General features: G+C 35.0%; 1 protein-coding gene across 4 annotated transcripts in view; it reads right to left on the bottom strand.

Annotated features, from left to right (window-relative positions):
* Nucleotides 1-796: 796 nt before the first annotated feature.
* Nucleotides 797-23,079, bottom strand: part of IntS11 (integrator complex subunit 11) — a 191,858-nt gene continuing 169,575 nt past the window's right edge. For all 4 annotated transcript variants that reach the window (XM_089086822.1, XM_089086818.1, XM_089086824.1 and 1 more), the window contains one exon: nucleotides 797-897. Coding sequence is in view for 3 of the 4 variants with exons in the window: in XM_089086818.1 (XP_088942944.1) it covers nucleotides 841-897 (57 nt within the window). In the remaining variant the exon portion in view is untranslated. The remainder of the gene's footprint in view (nucleotides 898-23,079) is intronic.

Genomic DNA, 23,079 nt, shown 5'->3' on the forward strand with positions numbered 1-23,079 from the left:
TTCATTTCTGGAATCTGGATGCATATTCCACAAAGGCTTTCAAGACCCAAAACACACGTACTCAATCGGAGCCGTAGCCTGGGTGACCAACTTTCGACATGCCACTGGAACAATATGAATTCAGGTCTGCCTTAGAATCAGGGTACTTAATCGAAGTCTGTAGCTAGTGCAACTGGGCTTTAACCGTTGAGAATAGGGTAAAAAAAAAGTAGTAATATACATTTTGACGTTGATCCAATTACAATTGGGATTTTGAAACCATTTTAAAAGGTGACCCTTAAAGTAAGCTTCAAGATTAGCTCAATTATGCACAAAATAGGGAGATGGTCGTATTTGTATTATCCTCATCAATAGGTACCTCTGATTTATTTAGACTAGACTTAGACCCGATAATATGGTCGAGATCGGATTTAGCGGAGCCTCAATTATGAATGAGGTTTCAATGTTTCTATTCTACAGAAATAAAATAAAAGTTCAAAATAGGGATAGAATCCTTTTTAATAGACAGTGAATAATAAATTTCACAAAAAATACCAGATATTTCGGTCGCTGTATATGTGACCGAAATATCTGGTATTTTTTGTGAAATTTATTGTACAGTGTCTATTAAAAAGGATTGTATCCCTATTTTGAACTTTTATTTTATCGTCATGGAAAGGCAGTGTGGTCTCCGAAATTATCTTTTACAGAAATACAAAAAAGTTGCACTTCATTTCCCAACACGTTATTAAAACTCGTATAACTTAGAAACGTCAAAGATATACTTTCGACATTAGACTCCTCAATAAAGCTTAGAAAAATAGAAAATGTTTTATTTACAAATTGAACAAAGACGTCAAATTATTCTTCAAGAACAGATTTCACAACTTCCAGAATGTAATTTCCAAGCTCATCGTCCTGTAAAATAAGCATCGTGTCACTACAAAATTAGGAAAAAACAACGCTTTCCTTGGAATGAAAATTTTAATTAGCTAAATTAAGCCCAAACAAACTAAACTTCTTGGGCCAAACATCCATTAGTAGATTTTTTATAGTTATCATTTATATTTATTTAGATTTTTATTTATATTTTTCTAATTAGAAAAATCTAATTATTGCTTAGATTTTTTTATAATTATTGTTTATATTATAATTATTATTATATATTATAAGATTTCGTTTAGTATGAATGAATTATTTAATAAGTGATGAAACAAGTCCCTTGGTCAGTTGCAACGCTAAGGGGACAGGTGACTAAGTTTGCAAATCATGGAGCTGAGAAAGTCATAAAGGAAGATACACTGTGGGTGTGATTTCAATGACCCAACATACAGATTCCGTGTACAGCCACGGTGACAACCAAGCAGCAGAGGTAGTTTTAGAGGGGGGACAGAGGGGGCACTTGCCCCGGGCGTTGAAATTTTTGGGGAGCAAAATTTCAAATAAATGATCTAACGGTTATAATCATTTTGTAATGTTTTAAAATTTATTTTTATTAAAATAAGACGAAAAGCGCAGTTAATAGATGAAAATTATTAATCAGTTAATAAAATAAAAATAAGTAATTAAAAAAATGATGATTAAATAATAACAACTAAATAATTTAAATAATAAGTTAAAAAAACAAAAAATAATTAATCAATTATTAAATTGAAAACAATTTTGTTAATAAATGAAAATTTTGTTAAGATTTGGCCTGGAAATTTTGTGAGAGACAGGAGGGAGGGGCCCTAATCAGTACTTTGTCCCTGACGCCAGAGAGACCCGAATTGCTGCTGCCAAGCAGTTAGCCTATCGTGTAATCACAAAACAATTTACAAAAAGAAAAAAGAATAAACGAAACAAGAATAACGAAAGATTCACTAAAAATGAATTAGCGAAAAGGAAAAAGGCATATCCATTTGATAAATAATTGGGTTTCCTAAAACATTCAACACTTACCCTTAGGTAACGTAAGACTAAGGGTATATGATATATATATATATATATATAGGCTACTCTTAAGGGTGTAGGTAAAGATAAATGTGTTGGTATAATGGGAATGCATATAGGACATGGGCAAGGCAAGAGCATGCATACCCCTTTGGCCCTATACCCTTGATACCCTTCTATTACCGTTACATATAGGGTAAAGGCTTAGACTTACCGTGTATGCTAATTACGCTAATTACGTGTATGCTAATTAGCATACCGTGTATGCTAATTACGAAAGATTAACTAAAAATGAATTAGCGAAAAGGAAAAAGGGATATCTATCTGTTACATAATTTGGTTTCCTAAAACATTCAACACTTACCCTTAGGTAACGTAAGACTAAGGGTATATGATATATATATAGGCTACTCTTAAGGGGGCAGGTAAAGATAAGTGTGCTGGTATAACGGGAATGCATACAGGACGTGGGTATACCTATAGGGTATAGGTTGATACCTATAGGGTAAAGGCTTAGGCTTATCGTGTATGCTTGTTGTAACACAGATACATACATCGTGTTATTTGTGTTTAAAAGCAGTAGTACTTTTATTTTCATTTAATGAATCTAAGATTCAAATCACGGTTTTTTCCCCTCTTAAATAATTAAAATGTGTTTAAGTTTGCCTCAGAATAAATTCTCCAGATTACTGTTGACAATTGTCATTTATTATCTATAAGAGATCATTTTGTTTCCCTTTTTAGCATTAATCTTTAGTTTATGGAATATCCTTCCATGGTAAAAAACTTGAAAAGTGAATGAAGTTCTTTGGCAATAAAAACCAATTAGTGTCGAAAATGAAATGTGTATATCAGAGGCAGCGCGCTAGCGCTGCCTAAGTAAAGAACGATGTGGGCACAATGTGTGTGTTTTTTCTCCACCCGGGCACTTCGTATCGAAGGAGTTGTCGTAGAAAGTTCGAAAAGGGCTCTTTCGATTGGAAATTGGAGTGGCTATTGCCCTTTTTAATAGTCAAATGTTAGCGGAGGGCAAATAGCCCCCCCCCCCCCACGCCCATCATTCCCCCAAACACATCCAATCAAAATTTATGAGATAGCCATTTTGTTCAGCGTAGTTGATTTCCAGATAGAAAATATGTTTTGGAGGAGGACACTCCCCCACAAACCTCGGGGCAAGGGTTTTAAGTTATGCCCTGAGGGCATATAAGAACGATGTTGGCACTATGTACTATTTATTATTTTTTTACTTTAGAGCAGGGCACTTCATATGGAAGGGGTCGTCGTAGAAACTTCAAAAGGGGCTCATTGGATTGGAAATTGTGAGTTCTAGTGCCCTATTTAATAATCAAAAGTTATAGGAGGGCAACTAGCCCCCCCCCCCACGCCCATCATTCCCCCAAACACATCCAATCAAAATTTTGAGATAGCCATTTTGTTCAGCGTAGTTTATTTCCAGATAGAAATATGTTTTTGAGGAAGACACTCCCCCACAACCCTCAGGACAAGGGTTGAAAGTTGTACCCTGGGAGGATACAAGGTTTTTTATAGAAGGCGTTGTCGTAGAAACTTCAAAACTGGCTCATTCAATTGTAAAATCAAAGAGCTAGTAGCCTTTTTAATAGTCGAAAGTGATTGGAGGGCACCTAGCCCCCCCCCTCACATCAATCATTCCCCCAAACACATCCAATAAAAATTTTGAGATAGCCATTTTGTTCAGCGTAGTTGATTTCCAGAAAGAAAATATGTTTCTGAGGAGGACACTCCCCCAAAACCCTCAGGACAAGGGTTTTAAGTTATGTCCTGGGGGAATATAAGGTTTTTATAGAAGGCGTTGTCGTAGAAACTTCAAAAAAGGCTCATTCGATTGGAAATTCAAAGCGCTCGTGCCCCTTTTAATAGTCGAAAATGATTGGAGGGCAACTAGCCCCCCCCCCCCACACCCATCATTCCCCCAAACATAACGGATACAAACTGCTAGGTTGCCATATTGTTCCCAGATAGAATATTGATGTTTGTGGTGGATAATCCCCCACAACCCTAGGGACAAGGGCGTTGGTCTGTACCGTAGTGGCACATAAGAACAATGTTGGCAAAATATATAATTTATTTCTTTTTTACTTTAGAGCTGGGTACTTCACATAGAAGGGATCGTCCTAAAAACTTGAAAAAGGGCTCATTTGACTGGAAATTGAGAGTTCTAGTGCCCTTTTTAATAATCGAAAGTTATAGGAGGGCAACTAGCCCCCCCCCCCCACGCCCATCATTCCCCCAAACACATCCAATCAAAATTTTGAGATAGCAGGGCACTGAGAAAGCAGGGCACTTCATATGGAAGGAATCGTCGTAGAAACTTCAAAAGGGGCTCATTCCATTGGAAATTGAGAGTTCTAGTGCCCTTTCTAATAGTCGAAAGTGATTGGAGGCCAACTAGACCACCCCCCCCCCTCAGGGCCAGGGTTTATGGTATGCCCTGGGGGCATATATGGTTTGTATAGAAGGCGTGGTCATAAAAACTTCAAAACAGGCTCATTCGATTGGAAATTCGAAGGACTAGTATCCTTTTTAATAGCCGAAAGTGATTGGAGGGCAACTAGTCCCCGCCCCCCCCCCCATCCTTCCCCCCACCCCATCCAATCAAAATTTTGAGATAGCTGTTTTGTTCAGCGTAGTTGATTTCCAGATAGAAAATATGTTTTTGAGGAGGACACTCCCCCAAAACTGTACCATGAGTAAAATGCGATGTATTTAAAATACCAAAATAAAGTTCCTTATTTTTAAATATAATTCCGACTTCCTCTAATTAAGTTAAATCTAGTTTAAAAAATGAAAAGTCCTTAATCAGCAAAGATAAAAAGTGCAGTCACCCCCAGACAAAGAACGGCGCTATCCAAGCTTTAGATTTCGCTAAGAGAGTGAGTAATAAAAAAAAGATGCTACGTACAATATTTCTAAGGAAGCTTAAACTATAAGAGCCGTGTGAACGCTTGAATCATCAGAAATAGTTAAAAGAATTTATTGGACGAAAGGTTCGCATCCTTGGACCACTCGGGCCAATTATGAGCCAGTTTTTACAGCGCAGGACTGAAGAGCTACGTTTGATAGTGGGGTAAAAATGCTTTTTGAAATTATTCGTAAAGGAGAATCAGGACCATTCAGATAGAATTCTTAAATTCTTTCATGTTGTATCTCGGTCACCGTTATTGTCATTTGGAGGGACCCACTGCTGTTCACCTAAATATGTAAGTTCAATAATCTATTGCTTTTTATCTGTGTTTATTTCATTTTATATGTCTGGATCTAGCCTAATAACAGGTAATTAGTTCGCAAATCTCCAAGGTAACGTTTCCAGGGAATCGGATCTCGAGATCGTTTAAGAAAAAAAGGCCCCGTTTATGTTTCTAAATATTCTATTTTCTCCCATTAATCGAGGGTGGCACTCGCCTAGTTGACACAATCTTTAGTGCTATAAGTGGCGAGATGGGGTAAGCTACAAGTTGTAAGTTCTCAGTTTCAAGGTATAATTTTAGACTTGACGCGATCGATCTTCATTACCGCTATTAGGAAGGCCATAAAAAAACTTTTATTGCTACAAATGGCGCGGTCGGTAGTAAAGCTTTTATTGCTACAAATGGCGCGGTTGGAAATTGGATGAAAACATGCGAACTAATTACGCTATAAAACTTTGTAATTTGAATTTAATTATTGGAGAGATACAGACATATAAGTAAAGTGATTAGACATATTGTTACTAAACTATTACAGGGAAACCCTTTAAAATATCTCATAGAAGATAATAGCCTCCCCAAAAATTGGTTAAGTGAAAAAATAAATTTATTTTGAATTGATTCAATGCTTGTATACATATATACTATATTTTTATTTTCTTTAAGTTTTAACTGGTGGAAGTTGGGAAAACTGGGTCGAGTTGACTAAATAAAAAATTGTATATTGAAACAGAAATGGCTTTGTCAAAAGAGGAAGGTAAATGGACTTCGCTTTTAGCGGCGCTCGAATTAGCAAAACTTCGAGCAGCTTTGCTTGAACTTTGGCTATTAAAAATAAATTTGTATCCCCTCAAAGAGTTGGGTACAATAGAAAAAATGGAGAAAAGGCTCAATGAAGAATTGTAAAATGAAAAAAAATAGTATTCAGTTTTTAACAAGTAGAAGCAAGTGTATAATTAGTAGTTTTTTTAGTGTTAGTAATAAATGCAATATTGTAGTTCCGTATATTACTAAATAATAAAATACTTGTAGCGTGAATAGAAAGAATAAAACAAAAGATAATACGTAAAGAAAAACAAAATCTTGCAGGACCGTTGAAACATTGGTAGAAAAAGAAGAATTTTAGGCATGATAGTAGCAAATGGGGTCCTAATTCAGCATTATTGCAGGTACAGGCTATAAACTTATTGTTCAAGGATAACACTGCTACAATTTAGCAAAGGAAAAACATAAATTGTAGTCCGAACATTTATAGGTTAGAAGCTGCCATCTCCGATTGTTTTAAAAGTAGAGACGCTTCGAAAATATGGCATTTTACGACGTAATAAGCAATAGAATCACCTTTGTTAAAGCTAATCCGAATACTAGGTTAGTTTTGTAGTTTAACAAGCAAAGGGAAGGAAAAGATATATAAATACATAATTAAATTACTTGAGGAAAAGGATGAAAAAAAAAGAGCAAATTATCAATAAGTAATAAAACGAAACTGGAAGCTTAGCAAAAGCCACCGAAGGAAGCAAAAGAAAAGAGTTGTTATCCAGCTGTGACTGGAACTCTGCACAAGGCGAGAAATCCGGCGAAAGAAACTGCTAATCACAGAAAATGGAGGCAGGGGGATAGGTTTTAAAAGGGTCCCCTTTACCTACACAGATGACCTTCATCTGAATAATGGTGTTAGAAAAAATTCAAATTCTGAATTAGCTCCGCAAAATGAGTCACAAGAAAGTTCAAATTTGAATTTTATACAATGGCTACCTTAGAGCCATGTAGATGTAAAATAAGACAGTGTTCATACTTGTTTACAAAGAATATAAGCCCACATTAGGACAAACAGAGAAGGCAATGCATCCTTTTGGGATAGCTGATATTGATAATTCTGGTCCGCTCTTACGGTTACTCAAAAACGAATCATCCTCAAGTCTAGTCTGATTATAAATCAGTAGAGTTTAGTCAAATATTAGATAGATTTTATATAATACAAATACGATCTGAATGTAGAAATCAACTAGAGTGAAGCCAATAATCCCTTTTATTCCAATTATTCGACAAATCTATTGTGCCTAAAGGTCGAGCAGAAGCCTTATCACAGAATTAATTGTACAGGCCGTTAATAGGTGACACATAACTTTAAAATTGGTGCAGTGAAACTAATAAAATTACACATATTTAGAATCAGCATTAAAAGGCGATTCTTTTGATATTTATATTGAAAAAAAATATAATTTGGCGGAATAAGTTAAAAAAAAAAGGATAACAGTATAATAATGTGCTGATAGCTTACTTATTTATGTAGTGCTTACTCGAAAAATACAATGCAAAATTAGATTGTATAGCGATTATTAACTAAGCTTTAAAGGTATATATCAACCGGTCATAAAGGCATATATCACGACCAGAATAAAGCTCGGAAGTCCTAACTTTACTTTCCTAACGTATCTAATCATAAAATATTTATTCTGTTTTACGCCTACAAATCAGTTTTCTTTTGCCAATGCCATAAAATGATTACATATCAAGAAATAACCTAAGTAAAAATTAAAGTGCCTTTGAAAAAAAAATATATAATAATAACAAAGCAGTAAACAAAAGAATTTTGCAAAAAATAGGTACAAGTAATGATAAATTAATTCTAGAAACAAACAATAAGATGAGACCTAAGAATATCATCATAACCCTCGTTGTTCGCGCAGTGGCCCAAGATATTGTAAAACATGGAGTAATATTCAAGCATGAAAAATCATTGCTAGCTAGCCATGACGCATGGGAGATCTTTATGAAATTGGACCCCAAACCCTTCGAGACCTTGTTTCAACAAGTAAAAAGACTAGAAAGAAACACGAATGAACGCAAATAATCGACCAATTTCCGGTGGAACATACTATTGGCCGTATGTTTCGTATTCGCGACTTCCCTGACCATAAGAACCCTATTGACTTTTAACTACGGAAATATCCTGAGACTAAGAAGGCGAAAACCAAGAGAAGAACACGGGGAAACAGCTGAAATACAGTGGTTAAACCCGGAACCCCAGGAAAACGTCTAAGCCAAAAAATAGGGAAGACATTAGGTCTCCACTCGTCCTTGTTATGTCTTGTTCCCTCATTGTAGTATCGTTTACGTAAAACCGTGTGGTTATGACGCTGCAACATGCGTTTCTTAAACAGCACGGACGTGCGTGAACAATGCAGGCATGAAATATGTTGTAAAATTAGACCTCAAACTTAATAATGTAGGGTAAATTATATTTATTTAATAAGTATTGTAAAATTATATAAGCCCTTTATCGATGTTCCCGTTCTCAAAACAAATTTGAAGACATCTCTGCTTTAGATTTCCCAATCGGAATTATATCGTTTTATTATAAACAAAAAAAAAATTTCGTTTTGAGTACTAATATTAGCATATTTATTTAAATCTGTCTCGTAGCGTGGGGTTCATGTACCCAATTAATGCGTGACTTATTTGTGCTATGAGTATTTACTTCAAAGAACGTGTGATTCTGCCTCGTTATTTTTATTACAGGAAGTGGATGGACACATTGGATATTCAGCATTACAATAAGTTGCCCAGTACAGATACAACCTAGTAGCATCTATTTTCATCATATCTCAACCAACGAAGAGTACTCACCATAGACTCCAGGCAATTTTCATCACAGCTTCGTCAACGAAAAACAACAGTTACCTTTGATCGTGTTTCTACGACCATGAACCATATTACGCATCAGGTAACACTATATTTCAATTTTAGTATCCTGTACTTTTTCGAACTGTAGAATCACAAATATGAGAAGAACCTCATCAATCAGTATGTAACATAAAGACAGAGTTATCGCTTTTGATAATCATTATGGACCCTAGAATCATTTGACAGAATAGTGGTGATATTTGAAATTAAAGAATATTTAACAATATTTGAAGTTAAATAATATTTGAAGATATTTGAAATTGAAGTTAAAGACAATTTGAAGTTTAATTCTGAGAACCCCATCGATCATTACAAAATATAAATACAGAAATATCGCCCTTGATAATCATTATGGACCCCAGAATCATTTGACTGTATAGATAATTTCGGAGACCACACTGCCTTTCCATGACGATAAATAAAAGTTCAAATAGGGATAAAATCCTTTTAATAGACAGTGATGATAGAAATTCACAAAAATACCAGATATTTCGGTCACATATACAGTGACCGTCATCAGTAGTAAAACTAAAATAAAACAATTTAAAACAAAAGTTTATATACTAAATCAAATAACACTACATATTGTTTAAATCTCTAATTCTTTTAAAAGCAAAGGCGGAAGCTATTCTCTTTGACCTTCTTGGATTCGGTTCATTAGAGTTCAATGATATAACATTTGGACAAAGGTCAACTACATTCGGTGAATTGAACTTTACTCTCTCAGATTTTAATAAATTATCATAGATAGAGTCCAGCCCAAATTCACCTGTATCTCGATTCAAAGCAATATTCTTGAATAAGATTTTCTTTATTTCAAGAATTTCACGAAAATTTTGCTTTAAACCCCGATCCCTAGAAATCAAATAAACATTCTCGAACAAAATAAAATGGTCTGGAAAATTAAAAATATGTTCAGAAAGGGCTGAAGTGAAATCTTCAGACTTAGAAACTTGCTTTAAAGCCGAAGAAATAGAATCTTTGTGTTGTAATAATCTCATTTCCAAACTCTGGTTAGTACGTCCCACATATGAGATTCCACAAGTACATGGGATCTGATAAACCCTACTTTGTTGCCCCAATGAAGTTAGATCCTTCCCAGAATTTAGAAAACTACCCAAAGTATTATTACTCTTTAAAGCTACCCTTAGACCATTGCTTTGTAAAATTCTTTTAAGTTTTTCACTTAGCCCAGGTGATCCTGGGAAGGATCTAACTTCAATGGGGCAACAAAGTGGGGTTTATCAGATCCCATGTACTTGTGGAAGCTCATATGTGGGACGTACTAACCAGAGTTTGGAAATGAGATTATTACAACACAAAGATTCTATTTCTTCGGCTTTAAAGCAAGTTTCTAAGTCTGAAGATTTCACTTCAGCCCTTTCTGAACATATTTTTAATTTTCCAGACCATTTTATTTTGTTCGAGAATGTTTCTTTGATTTCTAGGGATCGGGGTTTAAAGCAAAATTTTCGTGAAATTCTTGAAATAAAGAAAATCTTATTCAAGAATATTGCTTTGAATCGAGATACAGGTGAATTTGGGCTGGACTCTATCTATGATAATTTATTAAAATCTGAGAGAGTAAAGTTCAATTCACCCAATGTAGTTGACCTTTGTCCAAATGTTATATCATTGAACGCTAATGAACCGAATCCAAGAAGGTCAAAGAGAATAGCTTCCGCCTTTGCTTTGAAAAGAATTAGAGATTCAAATAATATGTAGTGTTAGTTGATTTAGTATATAAACTTTTGTTTTATATTGTTTTATTTTAGTTTTACTACTGATGACGTTCACTGTATATGTGACCGAAATATCTGGTATTTTTGTGAATTTCTATCATCACTGTCTATTAAAAGGATTTTATCACTATTTGAACTTTTATTTATCGTTTTTGACTGTATAGTGATGATATTTGAAGTTAAATGATATTTGAAGATATTTGAAGTTGAAGTTAAAGACAATATGTTAAAAGAGTCACTATAGTTTGATGTCAGCCCATTCCAAATCCAAACTTCAATTCCCCCGTGATTAACCTAGGAATCACCGCGAAGGTTAATCGACGCAAGCCAGGAGCTAACAATTTTATAAAAGGCACAAATGAACAATTTTACGCGAGAATACATTCTCTATGTGCCTCAAAATATCCTAAAAAATGATATGCTGAGAAGAAAATAAGCGCACTCCCAGTGTTCGACCCCTTAATGATAAGGCACCCTATAAACTATCAAAAAAAAGGCAGGTCAGAATGAACCCTGATAGCATATGCCAACACCTGTAGTGGGAAGCATCATTTCCCAGTTGACAATTAGAGAAAACTTGTCGTGTGAACACAATCAGGCTCGAACTGTTCCATGAAGAAACCATAACGTAAATGCTCCAAAATTTTGCCAAGACAAAAAGAGTGAAGGACAATAATTTACAACAGAAGGATTGAGTACACTAAAGACTCGAAGGTGATGAAATAGATGTGAATTTACATATGTTACTTCTTAATAACTTTGATAACTCAAAAATATCCTATCATTAACGTTGCGTAGCAAACAGTCCAAGTGAAAGTGTTTTTGTCACCAGTGAAAATGGTAAACATAATATTGTGTATTATAAATCATTCATGTATGTACCACTAGATGTTCAAGTAGAATTAGGTGTAGTTTTATCATGTTATTTATTTATTATAGCGTAGATAGAAAGTAGTATGCCATATATACAGCAAAATAAAAAAAAAGCCTCGTAAAAAGCGAATTCAAAAAAACTTATGTAAAGGTAGAATAGCCCCAACCTTGTTGGAAATGTAAAAGTAATCAGTGTTAGATGTAAAAAAAAATCTTTAGTATAGTAGCTAGCCTAGAACCATGAATAATCTTAGTCCGGTAGATGAATTTTAGATTGGGATGTAGAATAAAATAAGAAATGTAACAGAGAAAATTTTTAGCACTCCTGATCAACCCAGAACATTAATATAAAGTAATTATGTAGAAGAAATAGTTAATAAATGGCGAACATTTTAAAAGCCCAAAGGCAAGCAATTACTAATGACGGGGCGTCATTAATTGATGGGAAGGGTAATATGTACCATGAGTAAAATGCGATGTATTTAAAATACCAAAATAAAGTTCCTTCTTTTTAAAGATAATTCCGACTTCCTCTAATTAATTTAAATCTAGTTTCAAAAATGAAAAGTTCTTAATCAGCAAAGAGAAAAAGTGCAGTCACCCCCGGACAAAGAACGGCCCTATCCAAGCCTTAGATTTCGCTAAGAGAGTGAGTAATAAAAAACAGATGCTACGTACAATATTTCTAAGGAAGTTTAAACGATAAGAACCGTGCGAACGCTTGAATCATCAGAAATATTTAAAAGAATTTATTGGACGAAAGGTTCGCATTCTTGGACCACTCGGGCTAATTATGAGCCAGTTCTTACAGCGCAGGACTGAAGACCTACGTTTGATAGTGGGGTAAAAATGCTTTTTGAAATTATTCGTAAAGGAGAATCAGGACCATTCAGATAGAATTCTTAAATTCTTTCATGTTGTATCTCGGTCACCGTTATTGTCATTTGGAGGGACCCACTGCTGTTCACCTAAATATGTAAGTTCAATAATCTATTGCTTTTTATCTGTGTTTATTTCATTTTATATGTCTGGATGTAGCCTAATAACAGGTAATTAGTTCGCAAAAAATCTCCAAGTTAACGTTCCCAGGGAATCAGATTTCCTGATAGCTGAAGAAAAAGGGTCACGTTTACAAGGATATACATTTTATTTTCACTCAATAACTGAGGGTGGCGCAGGCCTTGTTGGCATAATCTTCAGCGCTATAAGCGGCGCTATCGGAGAAATTATAAGGTGTAAGTTCACGACCTTTGGGCAGAATATCGCCTTTGACGCGGTCAGTATTTAGTACCATACTTAGTATAGCCAGCCAATTTTTCATCGCTACAAAACCCTCAGGGCAAGGGTTTTAAGTTATGTCCTGGGGGAATATAAGGTTTTTATAGAAGGCGTTGTCGTAGAAACTTCAAAAAAGGCTCATTTGATTGGAAATTCAAAGGGCTAGTGCCCCTTTTAATAGTCGAAAATGATTGGAGGGAAACTAGCCCCTCCCCCCCCCCGACGCCAATCATTTCCCCAAACACATCCAATCAAAATTTTGAGATAGCCATTTTGTTCAGCGTAGTTGATTCCCAGATAGAAAATATGTTTTTGAGGAGGACACTTCTCCAAAACCATCGAGGTAACGGTTTTAAGGTATGCTGAGAGGGAATACATGAACGATGTTGGCACAATGTATAATTTATTATTTTTTTCCTTTAAAGCAGGGCACTTCATATGGAAGCAATCGTCGTAGAAACTTCAAAAGGGGCTCATTCCATTGGAAATTGAGAGTTCTAGTGCCATTTTTAATAGTCGAAAGTGATTGTAGGCCAACTATACCACCCCCCCTCAGGGCAAGGGTTTAAGTTATGCCCTGGGGGCATATATGGTTTTTATAGAAGGCGTTGTCATAAAAACTTCAAAACAGGCTCATTCGATTGGAAATTATAAGGACTAGTATCCTTTTTAATAGCCGAAAGTGATTGGAGGGCAACTAGCCCCCACCCCCACGCCCATCATTCCCCCAAACGCATCCAATCAAAACTTTGAGATAGCTGTTTTGTTCCTATGAAAGACTAAGACCTATGAAAGACTAAGAAATCCAACTCAGAAAAGTCAAAAATAGCAACCCAGACACCCCAACTCATAGGTTTCAGACAACATACATCACCGAAAGACGGGGCCCGGGGAGGGCCTTTGAGGGTCTGGGGGGGCCTTTGGGGACCGGGGGGTTCCTTCGGGTTGGGGTTTGGGGTATCGGAGCCCTTGGGGTGGGGGTTGGGCGATCGGGGCCCTTGGGGGTTGGGGTAGAGGACCACACGACAATGTTCAAATAGAACTTGTTTAATATAACGAACACACTCAAAACCTCTTCTAAAACCTTTTTTAAAATCATCTTTTAAAATGTCTGTAACTGTTTTGCCAAAATAGTTACCTAAAGTGTATAAAACCGTTTCACCAAAATAATCCCCTAAAAGTAATTTCTTTGTGTTTCTTTTGGTTTTGGCATCCCGGCGCTGTCACATTTCAAATTTCTAGGAAACCCTTTCCTACGTTAATCTCTTCATCTCATAAATGTTCCTAGCTACACTATTAAGGTTTCGTTAGAATATCAATTTATCTCTCCGACTTAAAGCTCAGTGAAGCCGTATTTAAAAATAGAATTTCTATCTCTTTAGACTCCCGCATAATTCCAAGATAACAAGTGATGTCATTTCTAATTCCTGACACTAAAGATCAATGAAGCCCTATTTAAAAATAGAATATTAATTTTTCTCTCTAACCTAAAGAGCATTTATCCCTCAGACCTAAGATTAAAGAAGCCATAATGTTTGTTTCTTAATTCCCCTTTTGTGAACCAATAATTCCACCGCAGATTATGTAAATCAATTTCTCAGGTTAGGTTCGCCTAAAGATCAAGGAAGCCATGTTTGTTTCTTAATTCTCCCTTCGTGAATCAATACATTCCCCCACCGATTATGTAAATCAATTTTTCAGGTTAGGTTAGCCAAACAACAATGAAGCAATGTTTGTTTCTTAATTCCCCTTTCGTGAACCAATAATTCCCCCGCCGATTATGTAAATCAATTTCTCAGGTTAAGCTAGCCAAACAACAAAAATTGCTGCTGACATATATAGATGTTAAAAACCTTCTGTTTTTTCATTTTCAATTACAAAACCATAAAACAGAAACGGATTTCTGATGCCCTCCAATAATATGAGAAGTTTCATGTGCATCAATTCTCTATTAACAAATAAAAAAAAAAGACATAAATTGCTTTTGAAATCAATTAAAAACATCAAATAAATTGACCAACACACATAACCATCCAAGAAACATCCATCAATGTGTGAAAATTCCTGTTTTTCCATTCTCACTGACAAAAACCATAAAACAGACATAAATTGCTGTTGACATCCATAAATGTGATAAAGTTCCTGTTTTTTCATTCTCACTGACAAAAACCATATAACAGACATGAATTACTGTTGACATCCATGAAAAACACTAAATAAATTGACCAACACCCATAACCGTCCAAGAAAACATCCATAAAAGTGAGAAAATTCATGTTTTTTCAAGTGAGAAAATTCCTGTTTTTTCATTCTCACTGAGAAAACCATAAAAACATGCATAAATTATGTCCTGTTCGGAGTCGGACCCCCCTTTCTACTCAAATTCTATAACGTAAAGACATTTCCTCGGGAGCTCTGAGGGGCCATGTTATTTCCCAAGACATAGTTATTGGTCCTTTCAACTATGCTGAACAAATTGGCTATCTCAAAATTTGATCAGATCATTTTGGGAATAAAGTAGCGTGAAAGGGGGCCTAATTGCCTTCCAATTTTTTGGTAACTTAAAAAGGGCACTAGAGCTTTTAATTTTCGTTAAAACGAGCCCTCTTTTGATGCTCTAGGCCCACTGGGTGGATACGATCACCTCTTGAGAAAGATAAACATGAACTCATTATCTTTCTTCTGGAAAAAAAAAATGCAACCTCCCCATTTTAGCAAATTGAAGTTTGAAATCTAGGAATAAGGGTTGTCTGAGACGCTCAATCCGTGTTATCGTACTTCATATTTTCCGACATTTAGTTGGTTTTTAAACACTTTTCGGAGACTCAGGGTAATTTTTATCAGTTTCGTATCTTTTAATGTGCAATTCAAAACATAATTCAACTGATATTTTTGAAATCAGTGGCGGACCCAGGAGGGCGCCCCCCCCTAGCGTAGTCTAAAGTAGTGTAATTTACTTACTTGAATCAACTTTGTGTTAATGAGAATTGCTCCTAACGGACGTTCAACGGATTAATCTCTTTTGTACCCCCCCCATAAGACACACTACTGGAACCGCTCTGTTTGAAATCAGTAAACACATCCAGTGCTGTTTAATAGAATTGATCGGTATGAAACTTCCGTTTTTTATAGTTTCAATTGCTATTGAGCCTGGTCACTCTTTACTTAAAGTTTGTTGCTACGAACTGTTTGACCTCCTCAGACCCCAGTTTCCACTATGCCTCCCAGTTGAAATTTAGCATTTTCAAAAGACTTTGTTAACTGAAGCATCTACAGACAGAGATCAATTTTCTTTTGTATTCCTTTGCCTTTACAGTACTATACACCTCATTTTCACTGTCATTTCTTGTTGACTTGTGAAAATTAGCTCCAACTCCCCCCCCTCCCCCAGAGATTTGAAAAAATTACGACACTGACCCTCAAATATTAATTTTTATTTAAATTAGTTCAATCAATTTAACAATGATTAAAAAAATAAACACTAAAAAGTTATAAAACTTTACAATTGAAGTCCGTTGTGTTAATTGAAGCAAATGTTAAAGTCAAGCTCAAGCCTTTAACTTGACATAATTCATTGAGAAAAACCAATGAATATCCGTGGTAAGCCTATGCTCACCGCTGAGTATCATTTTTCACCTAAGAGACCATTCATGCTAGTGAATAACGCGTATTATGCGCCTAGAATTATCCACATGAAAATCTGTGATAAAATTTCTACACGCTTCTCTCAGTGTGCTAAAAATTAACAGAAGCGAGTCCTATTTTATGTGCTAAAAATTGTACGAGGGCTATTCGAAGCCAACAGGCTGCCGATTTTCGAACGTCACGTGTATTTAAGAACGAAAAGTCTAATATTATATTAAACAAAATAAATATATTTTTGGTAGATTTTTTATTGAAATTATAATAAAGATAGAGTACCGACTCTGCTAATGTGACAAAATGGAAGTTGTGCAAGCCACAACAACTTTAAACTTGCTTTGATAGTTGAAAAAAATTGCTGTATAATTTTTTCCAACAAAGAACGGGCGTAAAGAATAAAGATTATACAATTATTCGTACAAAATTGTACAATTTAATTTTTTGTTTTTATGCTTAAGTCTGGGTGGTACTTTCAGGATGTTATCAAATTTCAATGTCAAAAAATTTGTACTTTCAGTCTAAAAAAGATATTTTTTTTAGCCCCTATGGAATCGCTAAGAAATATAGAAGGTCTCCCAACCCCGATCGGACAAAGCACTTTAAGTATATCAGTACAGCTAAACCTTCTTAAACTTTTTGTCACCAGATTTTTTAGCTTAATGTTGTTGATTTAGCACCTACAGTTTTTTTTTCTTCTTTTCTTTTAATGTTGCACCACCTGCAGCCATAAATCACAGACGTTAATATGAGTCTTTTCAACAAAAATGGATTTGCAGTTTTTGTCAAAATTTTTAAGATGGTTGGTGAGGAAGGTGTGTAAATTCTTCTTTTTCACTTTCCATTAGATGTTCTCAACAAAACTAAAAAAAAACTCAAATAAAATTCTCAAATTTGAAAAACCCTATATTCCCGGGGGGGGGAAATTTTCTATGGGGGGGATATTTTCTGAGCGGGGGTCTTTTCCTCGGGAGGGGGGGGGGGGTAAACACAGATAAACCACGCGGTGTTAATATAAATTCGTATTAATCATGTATACACTTATCTTTTAACACGTAATTAGATTTAAACACGTTCATTATTCATCCGTTTTAATAAAATAATATTTTCGCGTTATATTTCAATACAACCAAAATATTAAAATACATCCAGTTTTGTGTCTTAGCTTGTTACCTCATTAAATCAATCAATAATGTTGAAACTCTGTTGGTCTCTTCTCTTCAGTCTTCGGGTTTAGAATTACATACAGGATGCTTTGTTTAAGAAAGCTTCTACCCGATTTTGACACCATACTCCGATTCAAAATACCCCTGTGATCTCTCTAGACACTTTGTGGATTTGCGTAATAAATCTTTCTTTCCCTTTAAAAATAGGAGTTAGTATTTTTGGCAAATGTGACACCAGTTAATGTGCAAAACTTGCAGAATGTATACAAAAAAGTTTTATAAAAAATCCCTCAATCCAGAAAAAGATTAAGATGAGAAGAAGTTCATGAAAACAAATGTTTAAAAAGTTTTTAATATTGACAAAAGAAAAATTAACTAGTCTACAGTTTGAAAATAGGCTTTTTTGAATAATTGGCCTTAAAAGTCAGTATAACAATGGGCTTTAAAAACGATATGGAAAGAATTTATAAAAGATGGGGGGGGGTAACAAGGGTGGTTTGGGAAGTGGGGTTTATAACTAGGGTTTTAGAATTCTGAAAAATAGGAAGTGGAAACATTGCATAGATCTAACAACATACAATTTATAGTTTCCATATAATTTAGTGGGTTGTAGGGGTTCGAGCCGTGTGTTTAAACTTAAAGTTACTATGCATTCTGCCAGTTACGCTTGTATCCCTGCAAAAAACACTAAGTAAAAAAAAAGAAAAAAAAGAAAGCGAGACAACAAAATAAGTGACTGCTCCACAGTGATTTGACTGCTTAACTTGGAAAGATATAATTCCTTGTTTTCTCAAGATTATCCGACCGATTTGTTATCACAATTGAATCTTATTATTACCTCCACAATTGTACTTCTTTACCAAATATATACACTTAAAATTTTATAAATTTTACTTTAATTTTTTGACAACATTGATCGTAAAAAAATTGAGACAAGGGGGGTTATAATATTGCAACACATCTTCGTCCTGCATTCGATCCCTAATACCTCTGACGTGTAAAAGAGATTTTTTTTTTTTTATACGGCTTCGTCTATCCGTTTATAACAACAATAAATAAATGGATGTCCACGTAATTGATTTAATTAGGTAGTGATAGCCTACATTTTGCCGTCTATTTTCATTTTATATTTTTCGGGCTAAATCAACGATACTACCTATTAAACATTGAAATATAATTTGTGGAAAACAATAACTACCTTTATAAATATAAGTTTATCGATTACATTATTGTAATAAGTTTTCAGAAAAGTTAACTTAACACGTCAGCAATCAGTTTCAAGATTTTCAACGCGGCAATGGTAACTTGGTAAAATTTTGGTAACTTGGGAATGCATATTTGGCATCAAAGCATTGCAAAATTAGTTTGAAAACACCTCCAATTCAGGCTTATAAATTTTTTTTGGAGCAATGCAAGTTCCTCATGCCATTCATAATTTACTAGAACATTTTACTAGATCAGCTTTTGTCAGTGCGCAACATGCCTATCAATCTCTTTGGATGCCCTACTTTCAACAAGGGAAGTTAAAAGATAAACCGCCACATGAGATATAATAAAGCTAAATTTTGGTATGACAAGCATTGCTATAGAGCTGCCTACGAAAAGATCCATTTGCATTCGTTCTTAGATTATTTTTTTTCCCCAACCCTGGCGGCGCGCGATAAAAATATTTTGGGGTGGGTATAGTGGGATCCGGTTACAAAGATGTACATTATGGGTGCGGTATTTAAATGTCCCAAGTCTTCAAATACTGGACGACATGGAAATATTAATTAATAGACCGATTGACAAAAAGAAAAAAACATAAGATCGGCGGCCCCCACAAAACCTCTTGGGGGGGCGGCCTCCCCCTCGGGCCTCCCCTGCCCGCAAAAAATTATTTTTCAAGGAGTGGTTTTATAAAGTTCGAAGAGGGTCTGGTCGATTATAATTAAAACTTGCGGTATCAGTGCAGGTAAAGTAAAATTCACCCCCGTCCGTCCTCATTTTTGCTACAAAATACTAGTGCAACTCCTAAGACGTCCTAACAGGGTTTGGACTCAAGTATTTTGTTCGAAATAATTGAAAGGATCGATATATCATTTATCTAGATTAAAAAATATATTCTATTATATTTATGACATGGTTCAATCAAGTGTGTTGATTTCAGAAACACACACACACACACAAAAAAAAATAAAAAAAAAATATGGCGTTGAATCACCTCTTGCTTCGTTTAAAACCAATTTTCCGGCCACTACAACGAAATGTCCTTCAAAAACGGAACGACCTAAATACTGATCATAGCTTGCCAGTTTTAATTGGGTAGGTTGGTCAATCTTTATTTTATGATCAACTACCAACTCATTTGCAATTGATAGAGATCTGGAGACTTTTGTATTCTGGGAGAAGAATCTGGAAAAATAAACGCCTAACGCTAGAAAACTCATGGGAAAAATTTCCGTCTAACATGAGGTTGTTCTATAAATTAATCAAAAAAAAAACTTTCCGAAGAAGGAAATTTTAAAGAAAATTAAATAGCAATATTAAATTTAAGACGCCAGAAAAGTCCTACAATAACTGAAACTTTAAACTACAAGGAATTACTATTAAAGAATAAATAAAACCTGAAACGAACTGAATTAAAATAAACAATTAAACAGGATCTATTAATCAGTAATTACAAATAAAATATTGAATTCTAATAGGCCCCCAAAGGTTACTTTGCCTTTAATGATGGGGTAATAAAAACAATTCAATTATTAATATAAGAAAAAAAAACCATAAAATTATAACTCGCAAAGAGAAGAGTGTCAAGTAGACAAGAGAGAAAATAGAAAATTTTGTTTTTAATTGATTGAGTCCCCTTCGGATTTTATACAACCATTTCATCCATTTAAAGTGGCTGTTGGAAGTTTTTATAACAAGAATACATTGAAGCCTTATATATGCCTTTTTACTATAGGCAACGCTAGAATCTTGCCTCTGATATATACCAAAATCAACAGTTTTCCCAGGAGGGTATGAAATAATCCCAAGTATAGCAAATTGTATATATCTCACATATCTTTGTCTTCTATAGGATACTGAGAAAAATCCTGCTGTCCCTGTTTATCAGTCATAAGCATTTGGGTCACAGACTTCTCCTGCCAAACAATACCCCTTGACATTTAAGGATTATAGTGTTATAAGTTTTATCTTTATGCTCTCCTTGAGCAGATAGTCATAATAGAGTATATTATGTGCGAGGTGGGAGTAAAACGTTGAGTTGACGAATAACAGTAGTTAGCAATGTCGAATCTATCGTAATGAAGTGATGTAAAAAAAAAAATGAATAAGCCTCACCTTTTTACATGGAGTAGCAGGACCTGAGGTAATGATTGCATGCGGCATTCCTTTATGTTCCAAGATGAATTACAGCAATTACACCTAAATGAAAATAAGAAATATATTATTAAGAGATGTCTATGGTTACCGAGAAATAATTAAACGAAAAAATTTAATAATCAAATCGTTTCATCCATAAAAGTATTTTTATGATATATTTGGTTTCGAAAACTGGTGATTAGTTATATTAATTTTTTTTTCTATTAAAAGCAAGCGAAACCAAAAATAAAAAAACAGTTCAAAATAGTCTAATACTGAAAAATTTTACTACAGAAATGTATTTAGTGTAGAGATCAATGCATCGGCATTGTCTACACACATCACGTGTCATTAATATATAAAACATCTTCTAAAATTTATAAATGTGAAACTTAGTGGATCTAAACTTCAACCAGTTTCTACTGAAAAATTTGATCACAGTGATAAACCCCATCATATGTGACGACCCCCTCATCCTAGCTGGAGTGCCTGGATCAGCTGACCAGGTTACCCTCCTTGCAACGGTTTTGTCTAAAATTGAAACAGTAAGAAGAATCTATTTTTCCTTTTCATTAAAATATCTGTTTGTTAGTAGTAACCATCTATTGAATTTGCCAACGCCCCCGTACCAAACAAGTTTTTCTAGTAGTCCTATTCTACAGGGTATACACCTTTGCCAAGAGGAACGAGGATAACTTGATTGGTGATTGGGATTTGAATAAAAAATACCAGTTTAAAAAAAATAAAAAATAAACACGTATCCATGATCTTTCTTCTGGCAAAAAAATACAAATTCCAATCAAAACTGGTCAAACGTGTTAATAAGCTGGCTGTTAATAAAAGGAATTCAAATATTTTGTCTATGAAATAGAAGCTAACTCAAAGCTAACTCTGATCTGATTGAATTGTCGCCGACAATGAGATTTAATCGCTGCTAAGCCTATTGTTATTGCGAAAGGGTTACCTAATTTACTTCTTAGTGTTAAATGACAAATTTCCAAATACGATGATTTTGAAAAGCAGACAAAAAAATTGGACACTATCATCAGAATTATTTGATTAACATTTAAAAAGGGTATTGAGATATGTGATCTGTATAATACACAAGTGATGTTTGATAAGTATTGTCACTTTAAAATAGGATCTAACGTTCCTTTGTCCCCCCATTTCTGAAGGGCAGGAGATAACTTAATTTACTTAGACAATGAATGATATTAATTAATGTTTTGAATAACAGGAATGTAATTTGCATTCATCTTAGTTTTTAATGATGTTCCTTTTTTTTATTGCGAAAGGGTTACCAAATTGGTGATTAAGACGGGCTTTGTCTAATTCTAGCCGGAAACTCATAATTGATAGGAGGCAAGATAAAAAAAAGGGGTAATTAGTGATTAGATAACTTTTTAACGTGAAATCTCTGAATTAAATATTTTTGGAGAAATTATTTAAAAGGTATAGTTTATTTTTTTAATGTATTTTATAGCTATTAGCAAAACGTCTAGCATAAAGAGCAAGGTATTTCGGAGACAAAGAATATGCTCAGATACTTAATAGATTTGACGCCTAAAAGATACATTGGTAGAAGGTGTTCAATAGCTTAATTGAACAGTAACGATTGAATGACATTGTCACTTGACCTAGCTTTACCTCGCCGATGTGGTCTGTATAATACACAAGTAACGTTTGAAAAGTATTGTCAATTTAAAAAGAAATGGCTGAAAAGTGTTTTGAGGGGGATGAGTTGCATGGAGGGTTGAGTTGCACGAGGGTTCAGTTAAAGGGGGTACAGTTACACGGGGGTTTCGGTTATACAGGGGTTCAGTTACACGGGGGGTTCAAGTGCACGGGGGTGGAGTTAAAAGGGGATTGAGTTCCACGAGAGCATTGCTTTGTCGTGGTTTAGCTTGTCACAGGTACATTCTCTTGATCTTTCAAAGTTCACTTTGATTTTAGTTACACGAGGGGCTCAGTTGCAGGGGGGTTGAGTTAAATGGGGCTTGAGTTCCACGAGAGTAGTGCTTTGTCGTGGTTTAGCTTGTCACAGTTACACTCTTTGGGCTGTTTGTTTTTCTTTGGGTTGTGTGTGTCTCTTTGGGCTATGTAAGCCACCGGTCCTCAAAGGTCCCTCAAGCTCCCAAAGGACCACCCTGCCCTCATGGGCCCCTCTCAGACCCTCAAAGGCCCTCCCCGGGCTCCCGTCTTTCGTAGGTGAAT

Source organism: Artemia sp. Qi Xiang Cuo, chromosome 3 (assembly GCF_049724085.1).
Source record: "Artemia sp. Qi Xiang Cuo chromosome 3, ASM4972408v1, whole genome shotgun sequence".
NCBI lineage: Eukaryota > Metazoa > Arthropoda > Branchiopoda > Anostraca > Artemiidae > Artemia > Artemia sp. Qi Xiang Cuo.